Source organism: Marmota flaviventris, chromosome 14 (genome assembly GCF_047511675.1).
Source record: "Marmota flaviventris isolate mMarFla1 chromosome 14, mMarFla1.hap1, whole genome shotgun sequence".
Classification (NCBI taxonomy): Eukaryota; Metazoa; Chordata; class Mammalia; order Rodentia; family Sciuridae; genus Marmota; species Marmota flaviventris.
Window position 1 is genome coordinate 86,719,664 of NC_092511.1, and position 20,764 is coordinate 86,740,427.

At 35.2% G+C, this 20,764-nt stretch overlaps 1 protein-coding gene across 7 annotated transcripts in view; it reads left to right on the top strand.

The window, feature by feature from the left end:
• Window positions 1-20,764, top strand: part of Rev1 (REV1 DNA directed polymerase) — a 78,598-nt gene that overhangs the window by 43,640 nt on the left and 14,194 nt on the right. For 4 of the 7 annotated variants that reach the window (XM_071601838.1, XM_071601837.1, XM_071601842.1 and 1 more), the window contains 8 exons: window positions 2,236-2,924; window positions 5,016-5,123; window positions 6,639-6,755; window positions 11,079-11,187; window positions 16,139-16,267; window positions 17,017-17,171; window positions 19,178-19,207; window positions 20,161-20,280. In XM_071601838.1, the coding sequence (XP_071457939.1) occupies window positions 2,236-2,924; window positions 5,016-5,123; window positions 6,639-6,755; window positions 11,079-11,187; window positions 16,139-16,267; window positions 17,017-17,171; window positions 19,178-19,207; window positions 20,161-20,280 (1,457 nt within the window). The remainder of the gene's footprint in view (window positions 1-2,235; window positions 2,925-5,015; window positions 5,124-6,638; window positions 6,756-11,078; window positions 11,188-16,138; window positions 16,268-17,016; window positions 17,172-19,177; window positions 19,208-20,160; window positions 20,281-20,764) is intronic. The other 3 variants (XM_071601840.1, XM_027950633.2, XM_071601841.1) reach the window with 3 other exon arrangements.

The following is a 20,764-nucleotide window of genomic DNA, read 5'->3' on the forward strand; positions in this document are numbered from 1 at the left end:
ATATATTGATTTAAACTTTTATTGCAATAATCCTGGGTAAATTGGTTTCACAATTAATTGGTGTGTTGTCTTAACTTGTATATGAAGTGGTTCATTATCATTAACCTTCTCCTATTTATTAAATTGCTTGCTTTGGGAGTTGGATATATATTTTTTCCCAAAAGATCAAGAGTCTGATTAACCTGGGAGGATCTGATATCACAACCTTCTGTAACTCTGTTTTTGTCATTTGTTATTTAACTTGTGTTCACTTACAAGCATGTCCGAATGTTTTTCATGTTACTAAAATTTTTAATTTCTAAAATACTGTCAATGAGTAAACCAAGTAATATTAGTAAATTTTTGCACAAGTATACAGTTTATTTCTTAACCTACACTAATAAAATTAGAAAAATAGATATGTTTTTCATTGTTGACAATTTTAGGAAGACATCACATTTTACTTCTTAATATATTTATACTATTGTTTAATAAATGTATGTCCACCAATGTTTAGTACAGCTACTTTGCAAATGTTTATTTTTCTAGTCTGGGAAGCTAGTACAGAAAGAGTGTATATTGATGTATTTTCTTGCCAATATATTAATTTATTTCATGTGTTGGTAATTTCATGTAAACAGTCTTAGTGGTTTTGGCCTGGAAAACTAGATGCTAAGACTTTTCTTTTGACTTATCCCTTTTGTTCCTTGATTTTTGTTGGGGGGGTGTGTGTATATTCAGAATATTTTATAAATTTCTTTGAAGTGCTCTTAATGTGACTTTTCTGCTTCCTTGCTTTCTCTTTATCTTAAGGGATAGGCTTTCTTGGACATGTGAGAAATAAGATTTCTTTCTTTCTTATTTTAACTGTTTCCAGTTTTTCTGCTTATTTTCCATTCACTGGGCTGATTATCTGTGAGGATTGGATCTATTCAAAATTGGCCGTCATATTCCATGAGATAGTTGGCCAGAGCCTGAGCCAACCCAGAAATGGGTGGTAATGTTGTGCATCAGACTTACATGACCTTTGCTTATTTTCACACCGTCATTACTAATAAACCATGTTGATATTAGGATGAGGGAGTTTAGACCAGGTAATGTTACCTGTGTTGTGGTGCTATGTATGGCACCCCTTCATCTGGAGCCTGAATTGTAATTGGATTAATGCTGTCAACATTTCTAAATAGGATGAATTACTGCTTTTTAATCCAGGTTTTCGTATTTGTTTCTTCGATTATTTTATAAGTGTGGATGAGTTTTGTTGTAATTTCAGAGCATTACTAAGGAAACATCTAGAAAACCCAGGATGTGAATTTTTAACATAACTTTTGACATAGGTCCTTCAGTTATAAATCTGTCATTGGATTGCCTTTGGACCGTATCTTTTCTATTCCCATTTTCACTCCCTTCCCTTCACTCCCCTTTGTCTAATCCAAAATACTACTATTCTTCCCTAACATCCCCCACCCCCAGCATCTTGTTTTTCTTGGTGTAAATTTTACTGAATTATCCCTGTACATTTGTCTGGTTATTACTTTTCATCTATTTATTCAATAGTTAGTCTCATTTAATAGTTTGTCAGTTTTTCTGTCTGAATTTTAACTGACCTCAAAACTTTAGTCTCATATGTAGTGGTATTAAATGGAGTTAATGTGTGGGACAATGGTTTACATAAAGACTAAATTTAAAAGTAGGAATAAGAATTTTATTTTTTTGCCATGGAGTTGGGGTTTCTGGGTGTTGAACCTAGGGGCACTTTACCACTGAGCTTCGTCCCTGGTCCTTTTAATTTTTTTGAGACAAGGTCTTGCTAAGTTGCTGTGGCTGTCTTGAACTTGTGATCCTCCTGCCTCAGCTTGCTGAGTTGCTAGGGTTATAGGCGTGCGCAACATACCCAGAAGGAAAAAGAATTCATGTGAAGTTTTTTGCCCATTTTTGTGGAAGTTATTCATATTCTATTAATTTAACAGATATTTATTGCATATGTCATCAATAAATGCCAAGCACTATGTTTCAGAATTAGATATTTGTACTTTACAGAGTCTGAGTTTTTGTGGGAAAAGTAATTGAAAACCATCATCTTGCTATATTGGTTTGGCCAAGAATTATCTTTTGTTGGAACAAAAAGAAAATAAAGTTTATTATTAAGAGGGAAATATTGAAGTGTTATCAGTAAGAAAATATTTAAATGAAAAAAATGTTTTAACCTTAAAGTTGGATATTATTAACTTAAATAAATTTGTTCCCCTACTTTAGAAATCACATAATTAAGAAGATTGAGACAGATAATGAAGTCAAAGTCAACGGAATGAACAGTTGGAATGATGAAGATGCAAATAATGATTTTAATTTTGTGGATCTGGAGCAGACCCTTTCAGGAAGGAAACAAAATGGAATTCCGCATCCCAGAGGCAGCACTGCCATTTTTAATGGACACACTCATAGCTCTAATGGTGCCTTAAAGACACAGGATTGCTTAGTGTCCGTGGACAACAATATTGCCAGTAGGCTTTCTCCAGACTCTGTCCAGGAGGAGAAGGCTGAGAAGAGCAACACTGACTTCAGAGACTGCATTTTGCAGCAGTTGCAGCAGAGCACCAGAAATGCAGATGCTTTGCGGAATCCACACAGAACTAATTCTCTCTCACCGTCTTTGCACAGTAACATTAAAATCAATGGTGCTCACCACTCCACTGTTCAGGGGCCTTCAAGCACAAAAAGCACTTCTTCAGTACCTACTCTTAGCAAGGCAGCACCTTCAGTGCCATCCAAACCTTCAGACTGCAATTTTATTTCAGACTTCTATTCTCATTCAAGACTGCATCACATATCAACGTGGAAGTGTGAATTGACTGAGTTTGTCAATACCCTACAAAGACAAAGTAGTGGTATCTTTCCAGGAAGGGAAAAGTTAAAAAAAATGAAAACAGGCAGGTCTGACACAGGTAGATACTTACTAAAATTGTTTTCTTAAGAAGTAGTTATGCTTCATCGTTTCACTCTTATGCTGTCATTGGTATTCTGATCAATACTAATTTATCTATAGATGTCTCTAGGAGTGGCAGATTATATAAGTTACATGGAAAGCTTTCTTATTAAGATATTTTTAAAAAATTAGATTTAATCGTGGCTAAGTGAAAATTGTCAGGACATTTAAATATGACACTCTTGGGTTTCTGAACATTTCAGTTCTCATGTAGACCTTACTAGTTGTCAAAGTTTGGAACTGTAAATATAATGTGTTTTATATTCATTACTTAATCTCCTGTAAGAATGAAGTTGATTTGGTAGGAGTAATTGTTAATTTCTAGATACTTGCATCATAATGATTTTTAAATAATTAAATAATTTTCATATATAACTGTAATTATGTATAGTGAGATTAAGTTTTTTTATTTCTAATTAGATTGCTTGATTTGTATTTTGTTTAAGAACGCTTTCTTTGTCATCAAAACCAAACAAACCCAATAGAGGTGGGCTGTCATGTAGCAGTCATTATAAAGTAGCTTATGGTTTTTTATATTAGTTGTTTTTGACAAATTATAGGTTTTTGTTTTTAAATCTTTAGGGTAAGAGATCTCAGATTTATAGCTTTATAGTCGTGGTAACTGAGGCACAGAGAGATGCTTACTATCCTAGAAAGTTACAGAACCTCTCCATGTGTTTTGTTTTTTTTTCCCCCCTGTGGTATTTTACTGTATGATTTTAGTTAAAAAAATGCTTTTTTAACTTACAAATATTTCAGAATAATGTTATAGGTATTCAGTTATCCTTACTTTGTATCTTGACCTTGTAAACTGCTGAAGGTCATTTAATTTTGAAAGCTTCAAAGAAACCTCATGAATTAGTTCCACAGATGAGAATAAAAAGAAGTTTTTACATTATATAATAGCATTTGATATGGTTTATGCATTCTGTGCTTACTGGATGTTTAAAACCATTATTTTACATTGTTTGCATTGTGTTAATACTTTCATAAAGCAGAATTGTGATTGTTAAAATTTGCTTTACAAATTATTTCTCCAGGTAACATAGAGGGTAGTAAATAAGTATGTGGCTTTGGAGTTAGATAGATTAGCCTGAATCCAAACTCTGGTTCTGCCATTTTTCTCCTGTAGGACCATGAACTAGGCAACTTGCCTCTCTGAGTCTCAGTTTCATCTCCAGAGGAATGATAGGAATTGATGATGTTTGATTCACAGGATTGTGAGCTTAACAAAGATAAAATGAGCAGTTTCTGTACCTTGCACATAGAACTAGGTAAATGCTGTCAAACTCACACTTTGGCAGATGGACTGGCTGAACTCTTTCAAGGGATGAGTCTTAAGTTTTTAGAAGCCTATTATAATATTCTAACCCTCAGTAGAAAAACAGATTAAAAGTTTTATAAGCTCAGGGTTCTTATTTCCAGGATCTGTATTATCTTGCAAGGCCAGGGAAATAACCCTAATATTCTTTGTAATCCAAATAGTAGGTTAAAATAACTCTTAATGAATCTGTGTAGCTCATTGTTACTGGAAGCCATTGTCCATAGGAGAGGACATTCATTTTTATCTCCTCAAATGATATATATGTGATGGAGAACTAAATTTATAGTCCGGCACAAGGAGAGAAATTCCATTTGTAAACAGATCTTTGTTTTATAGACTATTCTTAGAGTATGTTTACTTAGAACAAGAGCTTGGTAGTTTTAATAAAATAATTAGTACACAAATAATTTTAAGTTAAACTTTTTGACAAACTATTGTAATTATTGACTTTATTAGGATATAGATTAGGAAAAGATACCATGGTATCACGAAAATTGATTTAAAATTATTGTTCAAGAAATCAATTTATATCTGTACTTTCAGAGCTAAAGAAACAGATTTCACTCCTATTAAGATGGTAGAAATAGTCTGTAATATATTTTATATTTTTTAAAGACTTTATTTTCCTTTTAAACATCTTTTAAGTGCAACTTCTAAGTCAACGTGATCTAATTTTTTAATATGAAAAATTAGTTTGGGGTTTGAATGTTCTCTTTTTCCTTCTAGGAAATATGTCAGTATTGAGTTCACCCAGACATCAGAGCTGTATAATGCATGTTGATATGGATTGCTTCTTTGTATCTGTGGGTATAAGAAACAGACCAGATCTCAAAGGTCTGTATTCTTGTTTATGTTTTATTAAGAAAATATTATTACGAATGTGAATATGTGTGTACGTACGTACGTGTGTGTGTGTGTCTGTGTGTGTATGTATTCAATCTAAGGGATAACAAAGGGTTCTTTGAAAAATATTTATTCAGATTTTCCTTGGCAAAAATCAGTTCCTGCTTCCAAACTTTCTGAATTGTATTGTCTAGAAGTAAGGTGAAGAGAAATTAGAAACTTTTCTCCAGGTAGAGATGAAGAGGATTCATTTTCAGCTGAGGGATATGTCCTCTAAGACTGATAGAGGCAGGGCCCTGCCTTGGGCATTTTCTGGATTTTATACTACTTGTTAATGAAAATTTTATGGTAACCTGTATCTTTGGCACAGGGATCAGCATACTTTCTTGTGTGCAAATAATTTGATAGTAGTCTTGAAGCAGGTGAACATGCCAGTGTTTTGGTTGTAGAATAATTTTGTATTGAGTACAGCTAAAATATATTAAGTTACTTGGGCAGGGTTTGTTTTAATGAAATTTCAGATGTTTGTGAACTAGTCATTACTTCTAAGAACATGTATTTTAGATTTTTCAGTAGTTATCTCTGTCTAAAACAGAGAGCTATATTAGCATTTTCTTCTGAGATCCAGTTCTTCGCTTCCGTAAGAATCCCTAATTATGGCACAGAAGATTCTGGGTTAATATCAAAGCTTTATCTTGGTCATGGGTAGATGCTGCTTCAGTTCTGAAGGAATTTTTAACATGTTAAAATTTTGATTTTTAACTTAGGAATAATTTTTAATGTATTTTCTTGTGCATGCTAATCAGAAGCTCTCCAACTGAGTTATCTCCTAGTCTCCCCTTTTTGTACCCTTCACAACAACTATATTTAATAAATATATAAAAATCATCTGTGCTAAAGCTTTACAACATTATGGTTACTCATGGAAAAGGAAGTGATAAGTGAAAGTAATTTTCTAACTAAAGCAAAAACTGAGAGACTATATTTATGCTTGGGCGAGGTAGGGTCAGATTGAGATCCTATACATATGAATCAAATTTATTTCTCTTACTATAAAATTGAATAGATGAGTGTAGATGTTGAACCTGCTCTTTGGATACCAGAAATATAAAAAGTGTGTGTGTGTGTGTGTGTGTGTGTGTGTGTATACATACATACATACATAACACAAATACATATATTAAGGTTTTCTTTCTCTCCCTCCTCTAATCTGAGTATCTGGTTTGAGTTGTCTGTTTTCTACCATAAGAAATCTTAGAAAGCTAAGTGATGTTGCTTTTAGGTTAAATAAATATATCAAAGTTGTCTTCAGTAGTTTACTTTTCAGGGGAGAGCTAAGGAACTTAAATGACATTTTCATAGTGATTGATAGTAATTTTAATTTCTTAAGGGATTAATGCCTGAAGGAGAAGAGTATATATTAAAAATATATGAAAATTTTTTCTTTACTTGCTCTTATCATTTCTATGCACTTAGATGTAAAATAATTTAATCTTTTCCTTACAGGAAAACCAGTGGCTGTTACTAGCAACAGAGGCACAGGAAGGGCACCTTTGCGTCCAGGAGCTAATCCCCAGCTGGAATGGCAATATTACCAGAATAAAATCCTGAAAGGCAAAGCAGGTACAGATGAGCTCTTTGAAGTCATAGTGCTCCTGTGGACGACTTCTGGATTTTGCTGTTGATATCATTTTAGAAATGAAAGCAGAGTTACAGAAACTAGCTTTTTCATTTTCAATCAAAACAAAATCTGAATACTACATAACTGGCTTGTAGTTAGTTAGGCTTTGTTGAATTGGATGGTTATATTTTCCTGGAACAGAGAGAAGACTGTTTTTAAAATGTGATTTATTTGCTTTTATATATTAAGATGGGGATGAAAATTATGGACATGCTTGAGAAACTTTTATGTGACTTGAGACTGAATTACTAGTAATTTGACCCCTGCATCACAGTAAGAGCACTGAAGTTTGTTAAGATTCAAATGAGGAAGAGGAATAAGAAAGAGTAGAACTTTAATTTATTGGAATAAGAATGTAAATACCAATAATAATTCTTCATGTCTTTTATTGAACCTGTTTCATATGAGAAACATTTTCTTGCCCCTTTTGGCTTTTATTTAGATACTAATAAACAAAAATCATAAATTTTACTACTCAAAATACTAAGATTTTTATGTATCTTTTATTGCCCCCCCCTATAAATTCCCTGAGAAAAAGTCTAGAAATTTCTTCAACATTGATCAATTTCCTCATGTATGTCTTGCAAAGCTCCCAGTTTTTAAAAATTAGTCTTTCAGGAAAATATTGATCAGAAAGTAGGTATACAAGTGATACAGAAGGCATGCAGTTTGATTTTATCCCAATTTTTTTCATTTCCCTAATTTGTCAGTCATTAAACTTTGGGCTTATTTTAGAAAAGACCCCTATTAAGGCAAAAGGAAAGAGAGTGGGCAGCTCTAAGGACCTTTATTGGGATTACAGTCTTTTTTATTGGTTTAGTCACCTGTTTACATGGTATGAATGTGAAAAAAAATTTGTAGATAACACATTTATGCTTGGTGTGTGCAATATTTTCCAAGTTTTCTTGGATTTTTTCTTGATCTAAGTCTTTGCAGAGATTTTTGAGATTGTAGGCTTTTGTGTGTCGTGAGTAGATCTTGGGGTAGCTCTTATTGAACTTGTATTGTGGTATGGTTAGTTTCTAAGTATTGTTAGTGTGGTTTTGTAGTAGATTGTTTTTGTTTTCTATATTTTCTACGTGATTGTTACAAAGATGAAATCTTCAGTTCTAGAAAATAAGAAAGTAGCCTAAGGAAGTGTACCATACTTGTCACATATTGGGCACTTAGTAAATGCTTTCTGAATGTCAAAAGAAGAAAACAATCCCAGGTGTATATGTTCGGTAGCATCACTCGGTTATTCAGTGCTCAGAGTCCTCGGTGGGTGGAGGACTTGAGTTTGCTACACATGTCCTTATTTCAGCTCTCTACATCTAGAGCTTGACCTTGGCAGGTACGTGTTCCTTAGGAGTAGCTGTAGCTGGTCCTCCTTTGTCTTTCCTTTCATCACTGTCTGACCATACGTTGTTTATGAACAGAATATTGTCATTGGTTACTTAATTATCTTCATCAATTTAGCCACTGGATTTTTATAATGTTTAATGACCTTTATAATTCACACACATCCCCTTCACCTCTATGTGTGGGTGGTATATCAGAAGGCAAAAAATAGGACAAATACTTAAAATTTCACTTGCTATTGAACACTGTCAAAAATAGATTTTTTTCTTACTGGAAGAGATGAATATGATACTTTGATGTTATACTCTTGCTTTAACTTGATGTCATTCACTTTTATATCCTAAGCTTTTTGACCTGTTAGGAGCTTACCAATATATTTATTACATAAGGAAAGGATTAGATTGTCCTTTATTATAATAAAGTAAGTTTGCAATTAAGCTTGTGCTCAGAACTTGTTTTTTCCAATACCTCTGTTCCTCTTTCCTTGTTATTCTCCAGTCTTTCTTTCTCTGGGTCATTATTAGACATGACACCAAAAATTTAAAAAATATTGAGGATCAATTTAGGAATTAGAATCTTTGGCTTCTTTTTTGAAAAAGTAAACAGTTCTAATGTTTTGGCTTGCATGTCTATGCAGAGGTTTAGGACAAATAAGCATCTTTAATCCTTTTTAGAAACTTTGGTTTCTTTATTGTCATATTCAGAAACATGAATTAGACCAGTGTAACCAGGGGATCTTATCCATCTGTGACTTCCTTTGGAAGCTGCTTCCTGAATAGTACTCGGTAGTGATGTCTCATTGATGATCTCATTATTTGGAACCTTTTAGACACTAGATTTCATGATTGGGGCCTTTTACCCCATTCCTGGATTCCTGGGATGGAGATGTTTTCTATCCCTTCAACAGCTTCAGTTTTCATTCTAAAGAACAACGGTTTTTAAAGTCATATTAGTCATAGATTTATTCTCAGCGATTTCTTTTTCACAGACTTGGGTCCTGGCCTCTGATTTCTCCAACCGTTCCTCCACATTCTCCATGTGCCCGTCTAGTTTGTCAAGTTTTGATGAGCAGTTCTCTACTTTGCCCTCCAGTGAGGACAGTGTGTCCCTGCATTTCCCTGAATCTCACATGAAGCAACTCACTCCGCTGGTGGAGGGACCCACGCACTCTGCTGCACTGTGGAACAGGTCAGCCAGCCCAGTGAAGAGGAACATGATGGTGCTGTCTCTCAGGCCAGGGCATTGGGGGCGCATGGACCACACTCTGTTCTTGCCTCAAGCATGAGCTTTCTATAACTTCCAGATGAATATTTTAGGTTAACTAGTCCCAGTAAAATAGTCACATAACTCCCCAACTTTTAAGGCATAACTCATGGTTACATTACTGTGGCTGTTCAAGCTTCCATACTCCTTGTTTTGGTCTAGTAGCACCCTCTGTTGGACTGTCTTACTGACAGTCCTGAAATTCTTACAGATTAGAATAATGGACTGTTATAGAAACACTGGATAATCTGCTCTGCATTCTGTCTTGAATTTGTAACTGTGACATGTTACTCACTTTTTATCAGAAAACCTAGCTCACATTGCATACTTTACTGTTTTTATTTTTTGATGCAAATAGGATTTGACCCTATTAAGATGCCAGTCATGAGTGTGATTTGCATTTATGCTGTGCGTACATGGGTGTTCCAGTCCAGAAGTGCCTCGGATGAGTTGCATAGTTAGGTATAAGACGTTAATGATTACCAGTTAAACAAGGAAGAGTTATTTTAGCGTATGAAGCCAAATACCTTGCTGTGTTTTTCTGGTGGTACATTAACTTGGCTGAGTTTTTATGGAAGATTGAGTCTCTTAAATAAACAGAATTGTAGGATTTGTTAGGTATGTATTGTTACAAGATACTCAAAATAGGCTTTATAGAACTAGAGGAAGTGGTATATTTTGGACTTAGTTTACTGACCATTTGTTGTTGTTGTTTATAGAAGAGATATGACTGAGATTGCGTTTGTAGAATGTGGTGTGTGTTTACAGCATATTCTTCTTGTAACCTAATAGTATTATCCGGAGAACCATGACTGGAGTTGTATTTTAGTCTGTTAATTACTGGGGAATGTGGTAAAGGAACTAAAGTGGCATGTAACCAGTAGATTTTCTAGACTGTGCTTTTATGTTCTTGTGTAAAGTGGTAACTTTGGTTTGGATATATTAGGCTAGAGTTGTGTTCTGTAAAGCAGTAGAAACTCTGATCACACTTGAATGGTTTTTACTTGAATGTGCATTTTTATACCAAAAGTAGAATTGCCTGAAAGGGGAAATACTGCCATGAAGCTCTTTTACCTGATGTGTATATAAAATGAAAAGCTTAAATTTAGGATGAAACCTCTTTATTGTTTTGGCCTATTCAATTATTGTTTGATCAAATGGTTGGTAGGAATTTGATGATTGTTGATCATATTAATTTGCCTTAAGTTCTGCAGATAGTTTTTTTAGGAAACAGAAACGTTCTGAGAAATGCGTTTTTTCCTTTAACTTTTCCCCCACTACGAAGAGCTGTGAAGTCTCTCTAAGGCTGTAGTTGGGGAGTTTGTTTCCCTGATGACTTTTCATCCTTGTCTACCTTCTGCGGGTTACAGGATAGTTATATTTACCTCAGTGTATTTTAAAAAAATTTCTATTATTAAAACAGGACACTTTAAATTTGTTATTATAAGTTTTTATCTGACTGCTGTTGAAGAATACAATGGAAGCAAGTAATTTTAGGTTACAGAATTTTATTTTATTAAGGAGATAAAAACAAGTAGATATAACCATATTAGGATTTTACTAAACATTTGTATTTAAAATAATGAAAAATAAATTTCTTGAATAAAAGTTAAGAAAAATCAATTTTTAACATATAGTCATTAAACTTTGTTATTTTAAAGCAGATATACCAGATTCATCAATGTGGGAGAATCAAGATTCTGCACAAATAAATGGAATTGATTCTGTTTTGTCAAAGGCTGAAATTGCTTCTTGTAGTTATGAAGCCAGGTATGTAGAAATACTAAGTGTGTTGTCTTTCCTAATGAATAGTTGATTTAATTATTTTTATATAATTTTTGGAAATAGATTTGGAAATGTCAGACCTCTCATTTGAATGTCACAAAACATTATGAAGTGTTTTTAACCTTAATTCCTTCTGTTCTCATCTACCCCTATCTTCCATGCTAAATAACTTTAAACAATTTAACAATCCCTTATGAACCTATAGGTCCTGCAGTGGAAACCAAAAGAAATTGGGCACTGTCATTTTTATTCTCTCTTAAAGCATGGAATTAAAGAATTAAAAAATTTTTAAAATGGGAGAGAGCCTTCATATTTATCTACTGAAATCTTCCCTTTTATAGATAAGGGAAACCCCTTGTAACAAAGCTGATAATTGGTTTGTCGTTATTTAAACTCTATTGCCAAGCTGTGCACAGTGGTACACACCTGTAATCCCAGCTGCTTGGGAGACTGAGGCAGGAGGATCACCAGTTCAAAGTCGGCCTCAGCAGCAGCAAGGCATTAAGCAACTCAGTGAGACACTGTCTCTAAATTAAATACAAAATAAGGCTGGGGATGTGGCTCAGTGGTTGAGTGCCCCTGAGTTAAATCCCTGGTATCAAAAAACAACTCTATTGCCTTTTTCAGAAGTAAATGATTTCATGCACTTATACCCAGTAATCATCTCACTTCAAATTGGTAAGAGTGGGGCTGGGGTTGTAGTTCAGTGGTAGAGCACTTGCCTAGCATGTATAAGGCACTGCGTTTGATCCTCAGCACCACATAAAAATAAATTTTAAAGAAAGGTATTGTGGGCCTGGAGTTGTAGAGAAGAGGTAGAGCACTTGCCTAGCATGAGTCTCTGGATTCAACCCTCAGCACCACATAAAAATAAAATAAAGGTATTGTGTTCACCTACAACTAAAAAATAAATGTTAAAAAAAAAAAAAAGGTGTCCATCTACAACTTAAAATTTTTTTTTTAAATGTTAAGAATGTCAACGTATTAGCACCAACTTTGTGTGTAGGTCTTTATCTTATAGTAATCTTACATCCTTATTGCAATCAACTGATTAAATACAAAGAGGAACACACATATGTATATTCCTTAAACATTAAAAAAATCATGTTTTAATAATCAATTACAGTGGTTGTGAAAATAGAGGGAGTAATAAATTAATTAATCGAAAAAGGAATCTATTTTTCCTATTCTGATAACTAAACCCAGACATTTTTGCCTTTATAACACAGCATACATTTATTATTGATGATAACTCTAAGTATTCAATAATTAAAAGAACAGCCTTAAATCAGTTATATTTTTTTCATTTTCATTCAAAGTTGGGGCTTTTCAAGCCAGTCTAATCTGAACAGAAAAAATGTTTGAGCTCAACATTATCTAATCAGAATAGTGTGTTTAAAAATTTGCTGATAGTTTTATTAATATGATATTCAAATTAAAAAGTTCAAACATGCATAATGTAAAATATAAAATATGTTCAGTTCTTTTCCATTATGACTGTCAACCTAGTATTCCCAGGCTAACTTTGCCTTTCTCATTAATAGAACCTTTTTTTTTTTTTTCATTGCCAGTTGATAATGTGGCCAGAGACTTAAACTTATTTTAACAATTAAGAATTAAGTGAAATACCAAAAGCATTTAGGATTGTTGGTACCGCTCTTTATTAGCACAGGCAATTCAGAGCTGAGTTTGTGTGGTGCTCAACAGGTTGATCTTTCTTCACCCACTTGGTTTTAGAAGGGTAACTTGTACTTTTAGTGGCTAGATAGCTGTGTGGAGTATCTGTCGGATGCAGTGACACCCAAAAATAAATATGTCCTTGGGTTTTGCTGGTTGGTGAAGTAAGAGTTTCTCCCTCTCCATGCTGCCTCTGCAAGGACACAGCAGCAGCACTCCTGGATGCCTGCTAGATGGATGCTAGACAGGGAGTACAATGGCTGCCTGGAGGCAGAAGCCTTCTCAGTTTCTGATGGCCTTGGACTTCACCAGCTAGGTTAAGTGTATCTAAGTGCTGGGCTTCTGGTGTTTGGAGTTGCATTCGTATTGACCCACATAGCAGCAGTGGGGTGACAATATATGAGCCCCAGATACTATGCTGGAAGCCATTTAAGTGCCAATTAAATAGCAAATGTTTATTTTAAAGACATGCATAAAGAGATAAATATGAATTTGCATGTAAGTTGCAAAATAAATTAAGTCTGTAGCTATGGGATTTTTGTCCTTTCATTCTAATTTTCCCTTTTCTAGAAGGCGGTTCCTAATGTTTTAATAACCAGTAGAAATTATTTTCTAAATACCTTTTTATTTATGACTATCCAACAGGTGTTTTTCTTTTTGTGAAAAGATTTATTAAAAAGCAAGTATAATTAATAATTGCATCAGAGAAATGTTTCTGAGATTGGAGAGGGGATTAGATGGTCATCACAGTTCTGTGCTTTGATGAGTTTTTGATAGACATGACCTAATCTGAAGTCTGCCAAGAATGGAATGTGAATATGAGATGAGATAAATCATTAAAAGTTAGACTATGTCATAGTATGCATTAATTTTAGAAGTTTTACCCATAATTAACCATAAAGAATAAGTGTACAGGGGCTGAGGCTGTGGCTCAGTGGTAGAGCGTTCGCCTAGCTTGTGTAAGGAACTGGATTCGATCCTCAGCACCACATACAAATAGAAACAAATTAAAATAAAGGTATTGTGTCCAACTACAACTAAAAAAATATTTTTTAAAAAAGAATAATTGTACATACTAAGTGAGAAAGTAGATATGTGGATGAATGTAGGTAATGATAGACTAATACTCTATAATCATAGGTTTTTTAAATTAAATCTCTATTTTCAGGTGCTTTTGTAAGGACCTTTACTGTTCTTTCTTACTAGTGACATGAATAGTATGTGGAATGGACAGTATTAATGAATTGATGGTTGATTCCCCCACACACACACATTGTCTGATCCAACACCAAATACCATTGTCTGAGCAAAGCCTATTGCAAGGAGTATGCTGTCTGCACTTTAAGCCCGGGAGTAAACTAGCATACAGTTACCAAGTACAGGGCTGGTAATTTATCCTTCATTGAATTCTAGTTGGGAGAAATAGACTAATCTAATTTTGTTAAGGGTCACTTCAAAAGTTTTTGTAATTATCTGTATTCGTTTATTTTCTGTGCAAAAAATGTTAATTTCCCAGGCATCAATTCAAAGTATTTTGCTTCCCTTACTTATGGGAAATCTTTTTGGTTTTGGTTTTGTTTGTAAATTCTTTGTAGTGTCTAGTGATTGTTAATCTTTTCTTTTTGCAAAATGTGCACAAGTACCTTAAAAGGTACTATATTTTTCTAATTAATGTGACTGAAAATTTTTGTATAAATGGAAATTTAGAAAGTGAAATTATAAGAACATGATATTTATAGGAACTGTAACACATTTCTTTAAAAATGAGTAATTTCATTAATTTGTAAGTTTAGATTTTACCTGCTGAACCTTTACATCTCACATAATTATTACTTCAAGTTTACCCTTTTTAATGCCAGATCTTTTTTTATTTGCTTTAATCATTTCTGATTAACTTTTCTAAATTATGTTTTCATATACACATCTAAACTATTGTATATACACTTCCCTACATTAATAAGCAAGGTCTATTTACTGTAATTCTTCTTTTGCTGGGTGAATGCAGGGTCATCCTTATGACCTTACAAAATAATTGGAGTGACTGTATATGAGCACTAAACATATCTTTTACCTAGCAACTTACAGAATACCTGAGACAAAAGTATTTGTTGAGAGAATGAAAAGTTCTTTCCTTTGCTATTTTCTTTTACAGTCATTCCTTCCTTTACTATCATTTTTTCCTTCTTACTAGATATTTTTTATTTACTAGAGTCTTAACAGTGAGATAGATTGTTATTGTTTTTGTAAACATTAAAAAATGCGTGCGGTTGGAGGATTCTTCCCTCTTGGCTCTCTCATCTGAATGATGGGAGAGTGCCAGAGGCCTTGGAGTAATTGAAGACTGTTTGTATTTGTTTCTCTAATGGGGCACATCTCCATACTAAGTAAGCTCTTAGTAAATAATTTGAGTGAATGTATAGGATAACCATGACCATACTGTATTATAGTATTATGTAATCTGGTGAAACATTGCTCTTATTACTTTGCTTGTGTTTTACTATAATATTTTTTTCTTGATTCATTTACAGAGTGATAAAGTGGAATTTTACTAATTATGTATAATTCCATAATTATAGTTTTGTGCTGAATGCTCCAAATATCAAAGGTAATGTGGGGCATTGAGACACACAGTAGATTTAAAATTTACCATTTTCAATTAGGTCCCTCAAAGTTCTGGAACCCTGGCTCCTGCCCAGAGTGATGTCCTACCATATACAATGCTGTTGGCATCTCAACCACTGTGGAGCCACTTCAGGAGCATGGAATTGGTCAATTGGGAATTGGGTGGTAATAGGATGAGTACATTTTGTCTGTTTGTCACATAGCACTGTTTTGTGTAGTTCTTGCGTTTATATTCTTTGTCTTTGGGGGAATGAACCCTGGCCAAACCGTGCCATGTATTAGGGGAAGAAAACCTTTTTGACGGCATATTCCTGCTCTGTGGTGGTTGTGATATCACCAGCACCAGCATATGGCATGCTGGCAACTCTGCAAAGGGGCCAGAGGTTGAGTCTTAGGAGAAGTCTTCAGATTCAGACAAGAGATATATAAATTACACTAGACAGACAATTGTGTCATTTTCCTTTGGGGGGAAAACAAACCTGTACATTTTCTAAATGCCTATTGTTAAGCCCTAATAAGAAGGGAGATAAATGGAAATTTTATATTAGTGGCATGGGGAGAACTTAACATATTCAATTTTGGCTTTTAGTTTGAGGCCTTCTAGTATAACCACCATTATGTTTTGTTTTCTCTCTAGACAAGTTGGCATTAAGAATGGAATGTTTTTTGGGCACGCTAAACAGCTTTGTCCCAATCTTCAAGCTGTTCCGTATGATTTTCATGCTTACAAAGAAGTTGCACGAACAATGTATGAAACATTGGCGAGGTACATGTATAATATAATCATTTCCATGTGTGTTATCTCCTACTTCTTTTTCTGTTATAAAGACAGTCCAGTGTTTTTGTTTTTTTACTGGGGGGTGGTGGTAGTATTGTTTTTAGCATTGTCAGGGTCACTTTTGCTAGACCTTTCTCTTAGAAGCCCTTTCTTCATCATCCCACTTTGACAACTTTCTTTAAAAGGAAAAACTCATTTTCAAGGGACATTTTTGCATTGCTAAAATTGTTCCAGTGCTTCTGATGGCCTCAGACTTGTGATCCCTCTTGCCTCAGCCTCCCAGGTAGCTGGGATTATAGGCATGTACCACCGTGCGTGGCATTGAGGAGATACGCTTCTTGTCTCCATCTTCACCTCTGCTGCTTCTTTCTTAGGCTTTATTTTGAGCATCTGTATCCATTTAATACAAATGGCTGCTAAATACTGATCTCACTGAGAAAAATAATTTTTAATCCTTGCCTTTGTGAGAGCTTACTTTAGTAGGGGAAAGAAAATATAAAAGGATAAATTAAGTTATCTGGCATCTATATGTCGGGGTTCTGTGCTAAATGGTAAGTGAGTTATAATCACAGTGGTCCTTAAGATCCCAAATAAAGAAATGTTGGTGTTATCAAGTAGAAAGCACTTTAAATGCTGTTCCAAAGCTAATCAGTGGTTTGTATACTTTATTTTGCAACATTTTTGTCTACCAGATGGTGCCCTGGCTGTGATTCATTGCCTTTGCTTTTTGTTGATAGCTACACTCACAATATCGAAGCTGTCAGTTGTGATGAAGCACTGGTAGACATCACTGAAATCCTTGCAGAGACCAAACTCAGTCCTGATGAATTTGCAAATGCCATCCGTATGGAAATCAAAGACAAGACTAAATGTGCTGCTTCTGTTGGAATTGGTTAGTATCTGGCTTATCTTATATTTTTAACTGTACTCAAAATAGTTGGTTTGGGATCCTTGAGTAACACTTAACCTTTAGAGTTTTTATTAGCTTGCTTGCTACATGTTGCATAGGTGGGCCTCTCCCTTCTGATATTTTTTAGCATTGCTTGCAGCTGCAGGTAAAAGGTTTGGGAATGCAAGTGAATGGTTGATGATAGAATATCTTTGCAGTGAACAAGATATAATAATTCTTGTTCTTCAAAAGTACGAAAAGTCTAGGGGCTGGAGTTGTGGCTCAAGTGGTAGAGTGCCTCGCCTAGCACATGTGAGGCACTGGGTTCGATCCTCAGCACCACATTAAAAAAAAAATAAAAATATTGTATCCACCTAAAACTAAAAAAAAAATAAATATTTTTTTAAAAAAGTGGAAAAGTCTAATTATATTTGTGGACTCCCCCCCCCCCCAAAAAAAAGGCACAGAGCTAAAATAGTATTAAAGCAGGGTGGTGATGTGGAATTTAGCGTTAGGTATGCGTATTGTTATTCTCTGTTATTCAGTTTCCTGAAACACATAATTCCTGGCTGTCTCAGTACTGAGAGTCACCCCAAATGACAGTGTTCTTATTAATTCCAGTTTCTTTTGACTCTTCTCCAACTGTTTTGAGCCTTGAATTTTGTTTCTTCAGCTTCTTCTACCCCCTGTCCTTTTTTTTTTTGATACTAGGGATTCCACCTAGGGGCACTTTACCACTGAGCTATATCCTCAGCCCTTTTTATTACTTATTTTGAGACAGGTTCTCACTAAGTTGCTAAGACTGACCTTAAATCAGTGATCCTATTCTCTTAAGCCTCCCAAATAACTGGGATTACTGTGTGCCACTACGCCTGGACCACCTGTACTTCTTTTGTCAACACTTCCAGGTGTGCTCTCTGGAATTCTTCGTCATACCTGTGCTTCTATGCGTCACTCTTCCTTTCTCCGACTTCTCAGTAGCTACTGTCAAAATAGCCCTGTTGCCCTGATCTCAGGTAGAGCCCGTCTGTCCCTGCTCTACTGTATATATGCCACAGGCTTGGAAGTAGAGATGATAATCTCTTAGTTTGCCGTTGTCTCTTCCACTAATAAGGCCTCTATCCTCATGCTGAAACTCTGAAGTTCCTGTCTCCTTACTACCCCTGGGATTTACACAGGTGTTTGAGTGACAAGGAGAGGCTAATCTCATTGAAAGAATTGGTTGCTTCCATTTCTCCAGAGCCAGACCACCACCATACAGTGGGGCCACCAGGGAAGCACCAGGATGGTCAAGAGGCAGAAGTAGGAAAACCAGCAGAAAACTGAGGCCAGAGTGTTCATTGAGGTTTCTGCAGGAAAAGCCAGGCAGGGCTGAGGAAGCAGCTTAGCATTAGCTGTTTGTCTAACCTGGCAGTTTTTCACTATGGGAGTGGTCTCTAACTGCTTGGTAGCTGGCACCGGGGGGATATAAGGGAACAGACAGAAACTATTACCTTGCTCTGTGAGAGTTTGATAAGGAGGAAGGTAGGGATGGCTGGCCTACATGTGAAAGGTGTGTTTTCAGGTAAGTGGCTTACCGTTTTAGGAGTTTAGCTAGTCCTGGGAGGGTGGTCTCTCCCAAGGCATAAAAGAGATTCGGCCAGCAAGATTTTTAAGATGTCACCATATCCCAGGATGTTAAGAATAATAAAATGATTAGCCAGGTGTGGTAGTGCAGGCCTGTAATTCCAGTGGCTAAGGTAGGAAGATCACAAATACAAAGCCAGCTACAGCAACTCAGAAAGACCCTGTTTCAAAATAAAAAATAAAAAGGGCTGGAGATGGTTCAGTGGTTAAGCTCCCTGGTACAGTCAATCCTTAGTACCAAAAAAACCCAAAAAGAGTAATAAGTTGGCAGTGTATTAATTCTGGCTAGTGTATTAAGTGTGTCACTTTTTAAAAAAAAAATTTTTTTTTAGTTGTACATGGACACAATTTTTTTATTTTGTTTATTTTTATGTGGTGCTGAGGATCGAACCCAGTGACTCTCAACATGCAAGGCAAGTGCTGTACTGCTGAGCCACAACCCTAGCCCCTCAAGTGTGTCATTTTATTCCTTGCTATTTGTCCAAAGATCCTTTTTGGTATTTCCTTTAGGTCTTGCCTTCTGTATTCCAGTGTCAGACAGATTTTAGTTATTTTGTTTTTAAATTGTACTTATTTTTAAAGTACAAATAACATTCTTTTAAGTTTAAACATATAATTAAAGCTAAATCTCACTTGATATTTCCACTCCGTTTCCTTTTCCCTTCCCAGAAATGCACCACTTTTATTATTTTGGTGTGACTTTCTAGAACTCCTTGTGAATCTCTGTATTTACCCTAGTAAAATATATAGTGTTACAGAAGTCTTCCATATGTTGTTGGTGCAGGTCTTCTCTAGTGTGTGGAGATGCCATTCAGGGAAAAGTTTGCCCATCAGCCAAGCTCCATAGCTCCCTGGCCCTTCTCAGTAGCCTTTCCCTCCTCCACCTTCTTGGTCCACACCACACATCAGGATGCACTGCCCATTTCTAGCTGTGTTTTGAAGACTCTCCTGTCCTCAGTGCCATGACACATGTCCTGGTTGTTTGGGTTTTCTCTTTGCCCTATCCAGTGGCCTCATTTTACTACCTATGCTGGATCTTATGGTTGGGAAAATGAACTACTTTCTCTTCATTGCCCTCAGTTCCTATTAAACCCCCAACACTCAGGGTTGCTTTCTCTCTCCTACATCCCAATAGATGTTGGAATGGTATGTGTTTTAGAAGAGAGAAAAACACTTACATCCACCAGCCATCTTAGCCAGATTCACATTACCAAAATTGCAAGGTGTATACTTGTTCAAAATGATTTGTATTTACTTTTATTATTTTTAGAAATTTGATAGTTAATCTTAAGTGTCTTTGTCAAGAAATTTTAAAGGTAATTGTAGCTATTTTTGAACAATACTTTTTCTCTTCTCAACTTTATAGGTTCTAATATTCTCCTGGCTAGAATGGCAACTAGAAAAGCAAAACCAGATGGGCAGTACCACCTAAAATCTGAAGAAGTAGATGATTTTATCAGAGGTCAGCTAGTTATTAATCTACCAGGTAAATACACATTTTTTTAAACTTTTATCTACTATAAAGGTATTCATTAGTGCTTTTCATAGTTCTATAATCTTTTTTTAATATAATATTGTGCCATGAGAAAGAAAATTTGAAATTCTATATTGATATCTTCTTGGTTTATCAAGATATGTTTTTTTGGGGGGGTACCTTCCAGTTAGCTTCCACTGGGGAGTGAATCAATTTGTTTTAATTTGTCTGTTCCACTTCCATACTGACCTCCCCCCTGTGTCATAGTCACTGCTTCAGAGGTTCTGGCAGAACCTGGCCTGGCTAGTTGTTCCTACCACTGAAGATCACACTGGGCATAGGAGCCAGAATTAACACAGCCATGTTGAGCAAGATAGTAGGCTGCACACTGAGCTCTTTTTTAATAATATCCTACAGAAGAATAGAAACACACATGCTATTTTCTTTATTGATAGAGAATATTTATTTGATGATGTGGGGGTTTTTGTTTGTTCTT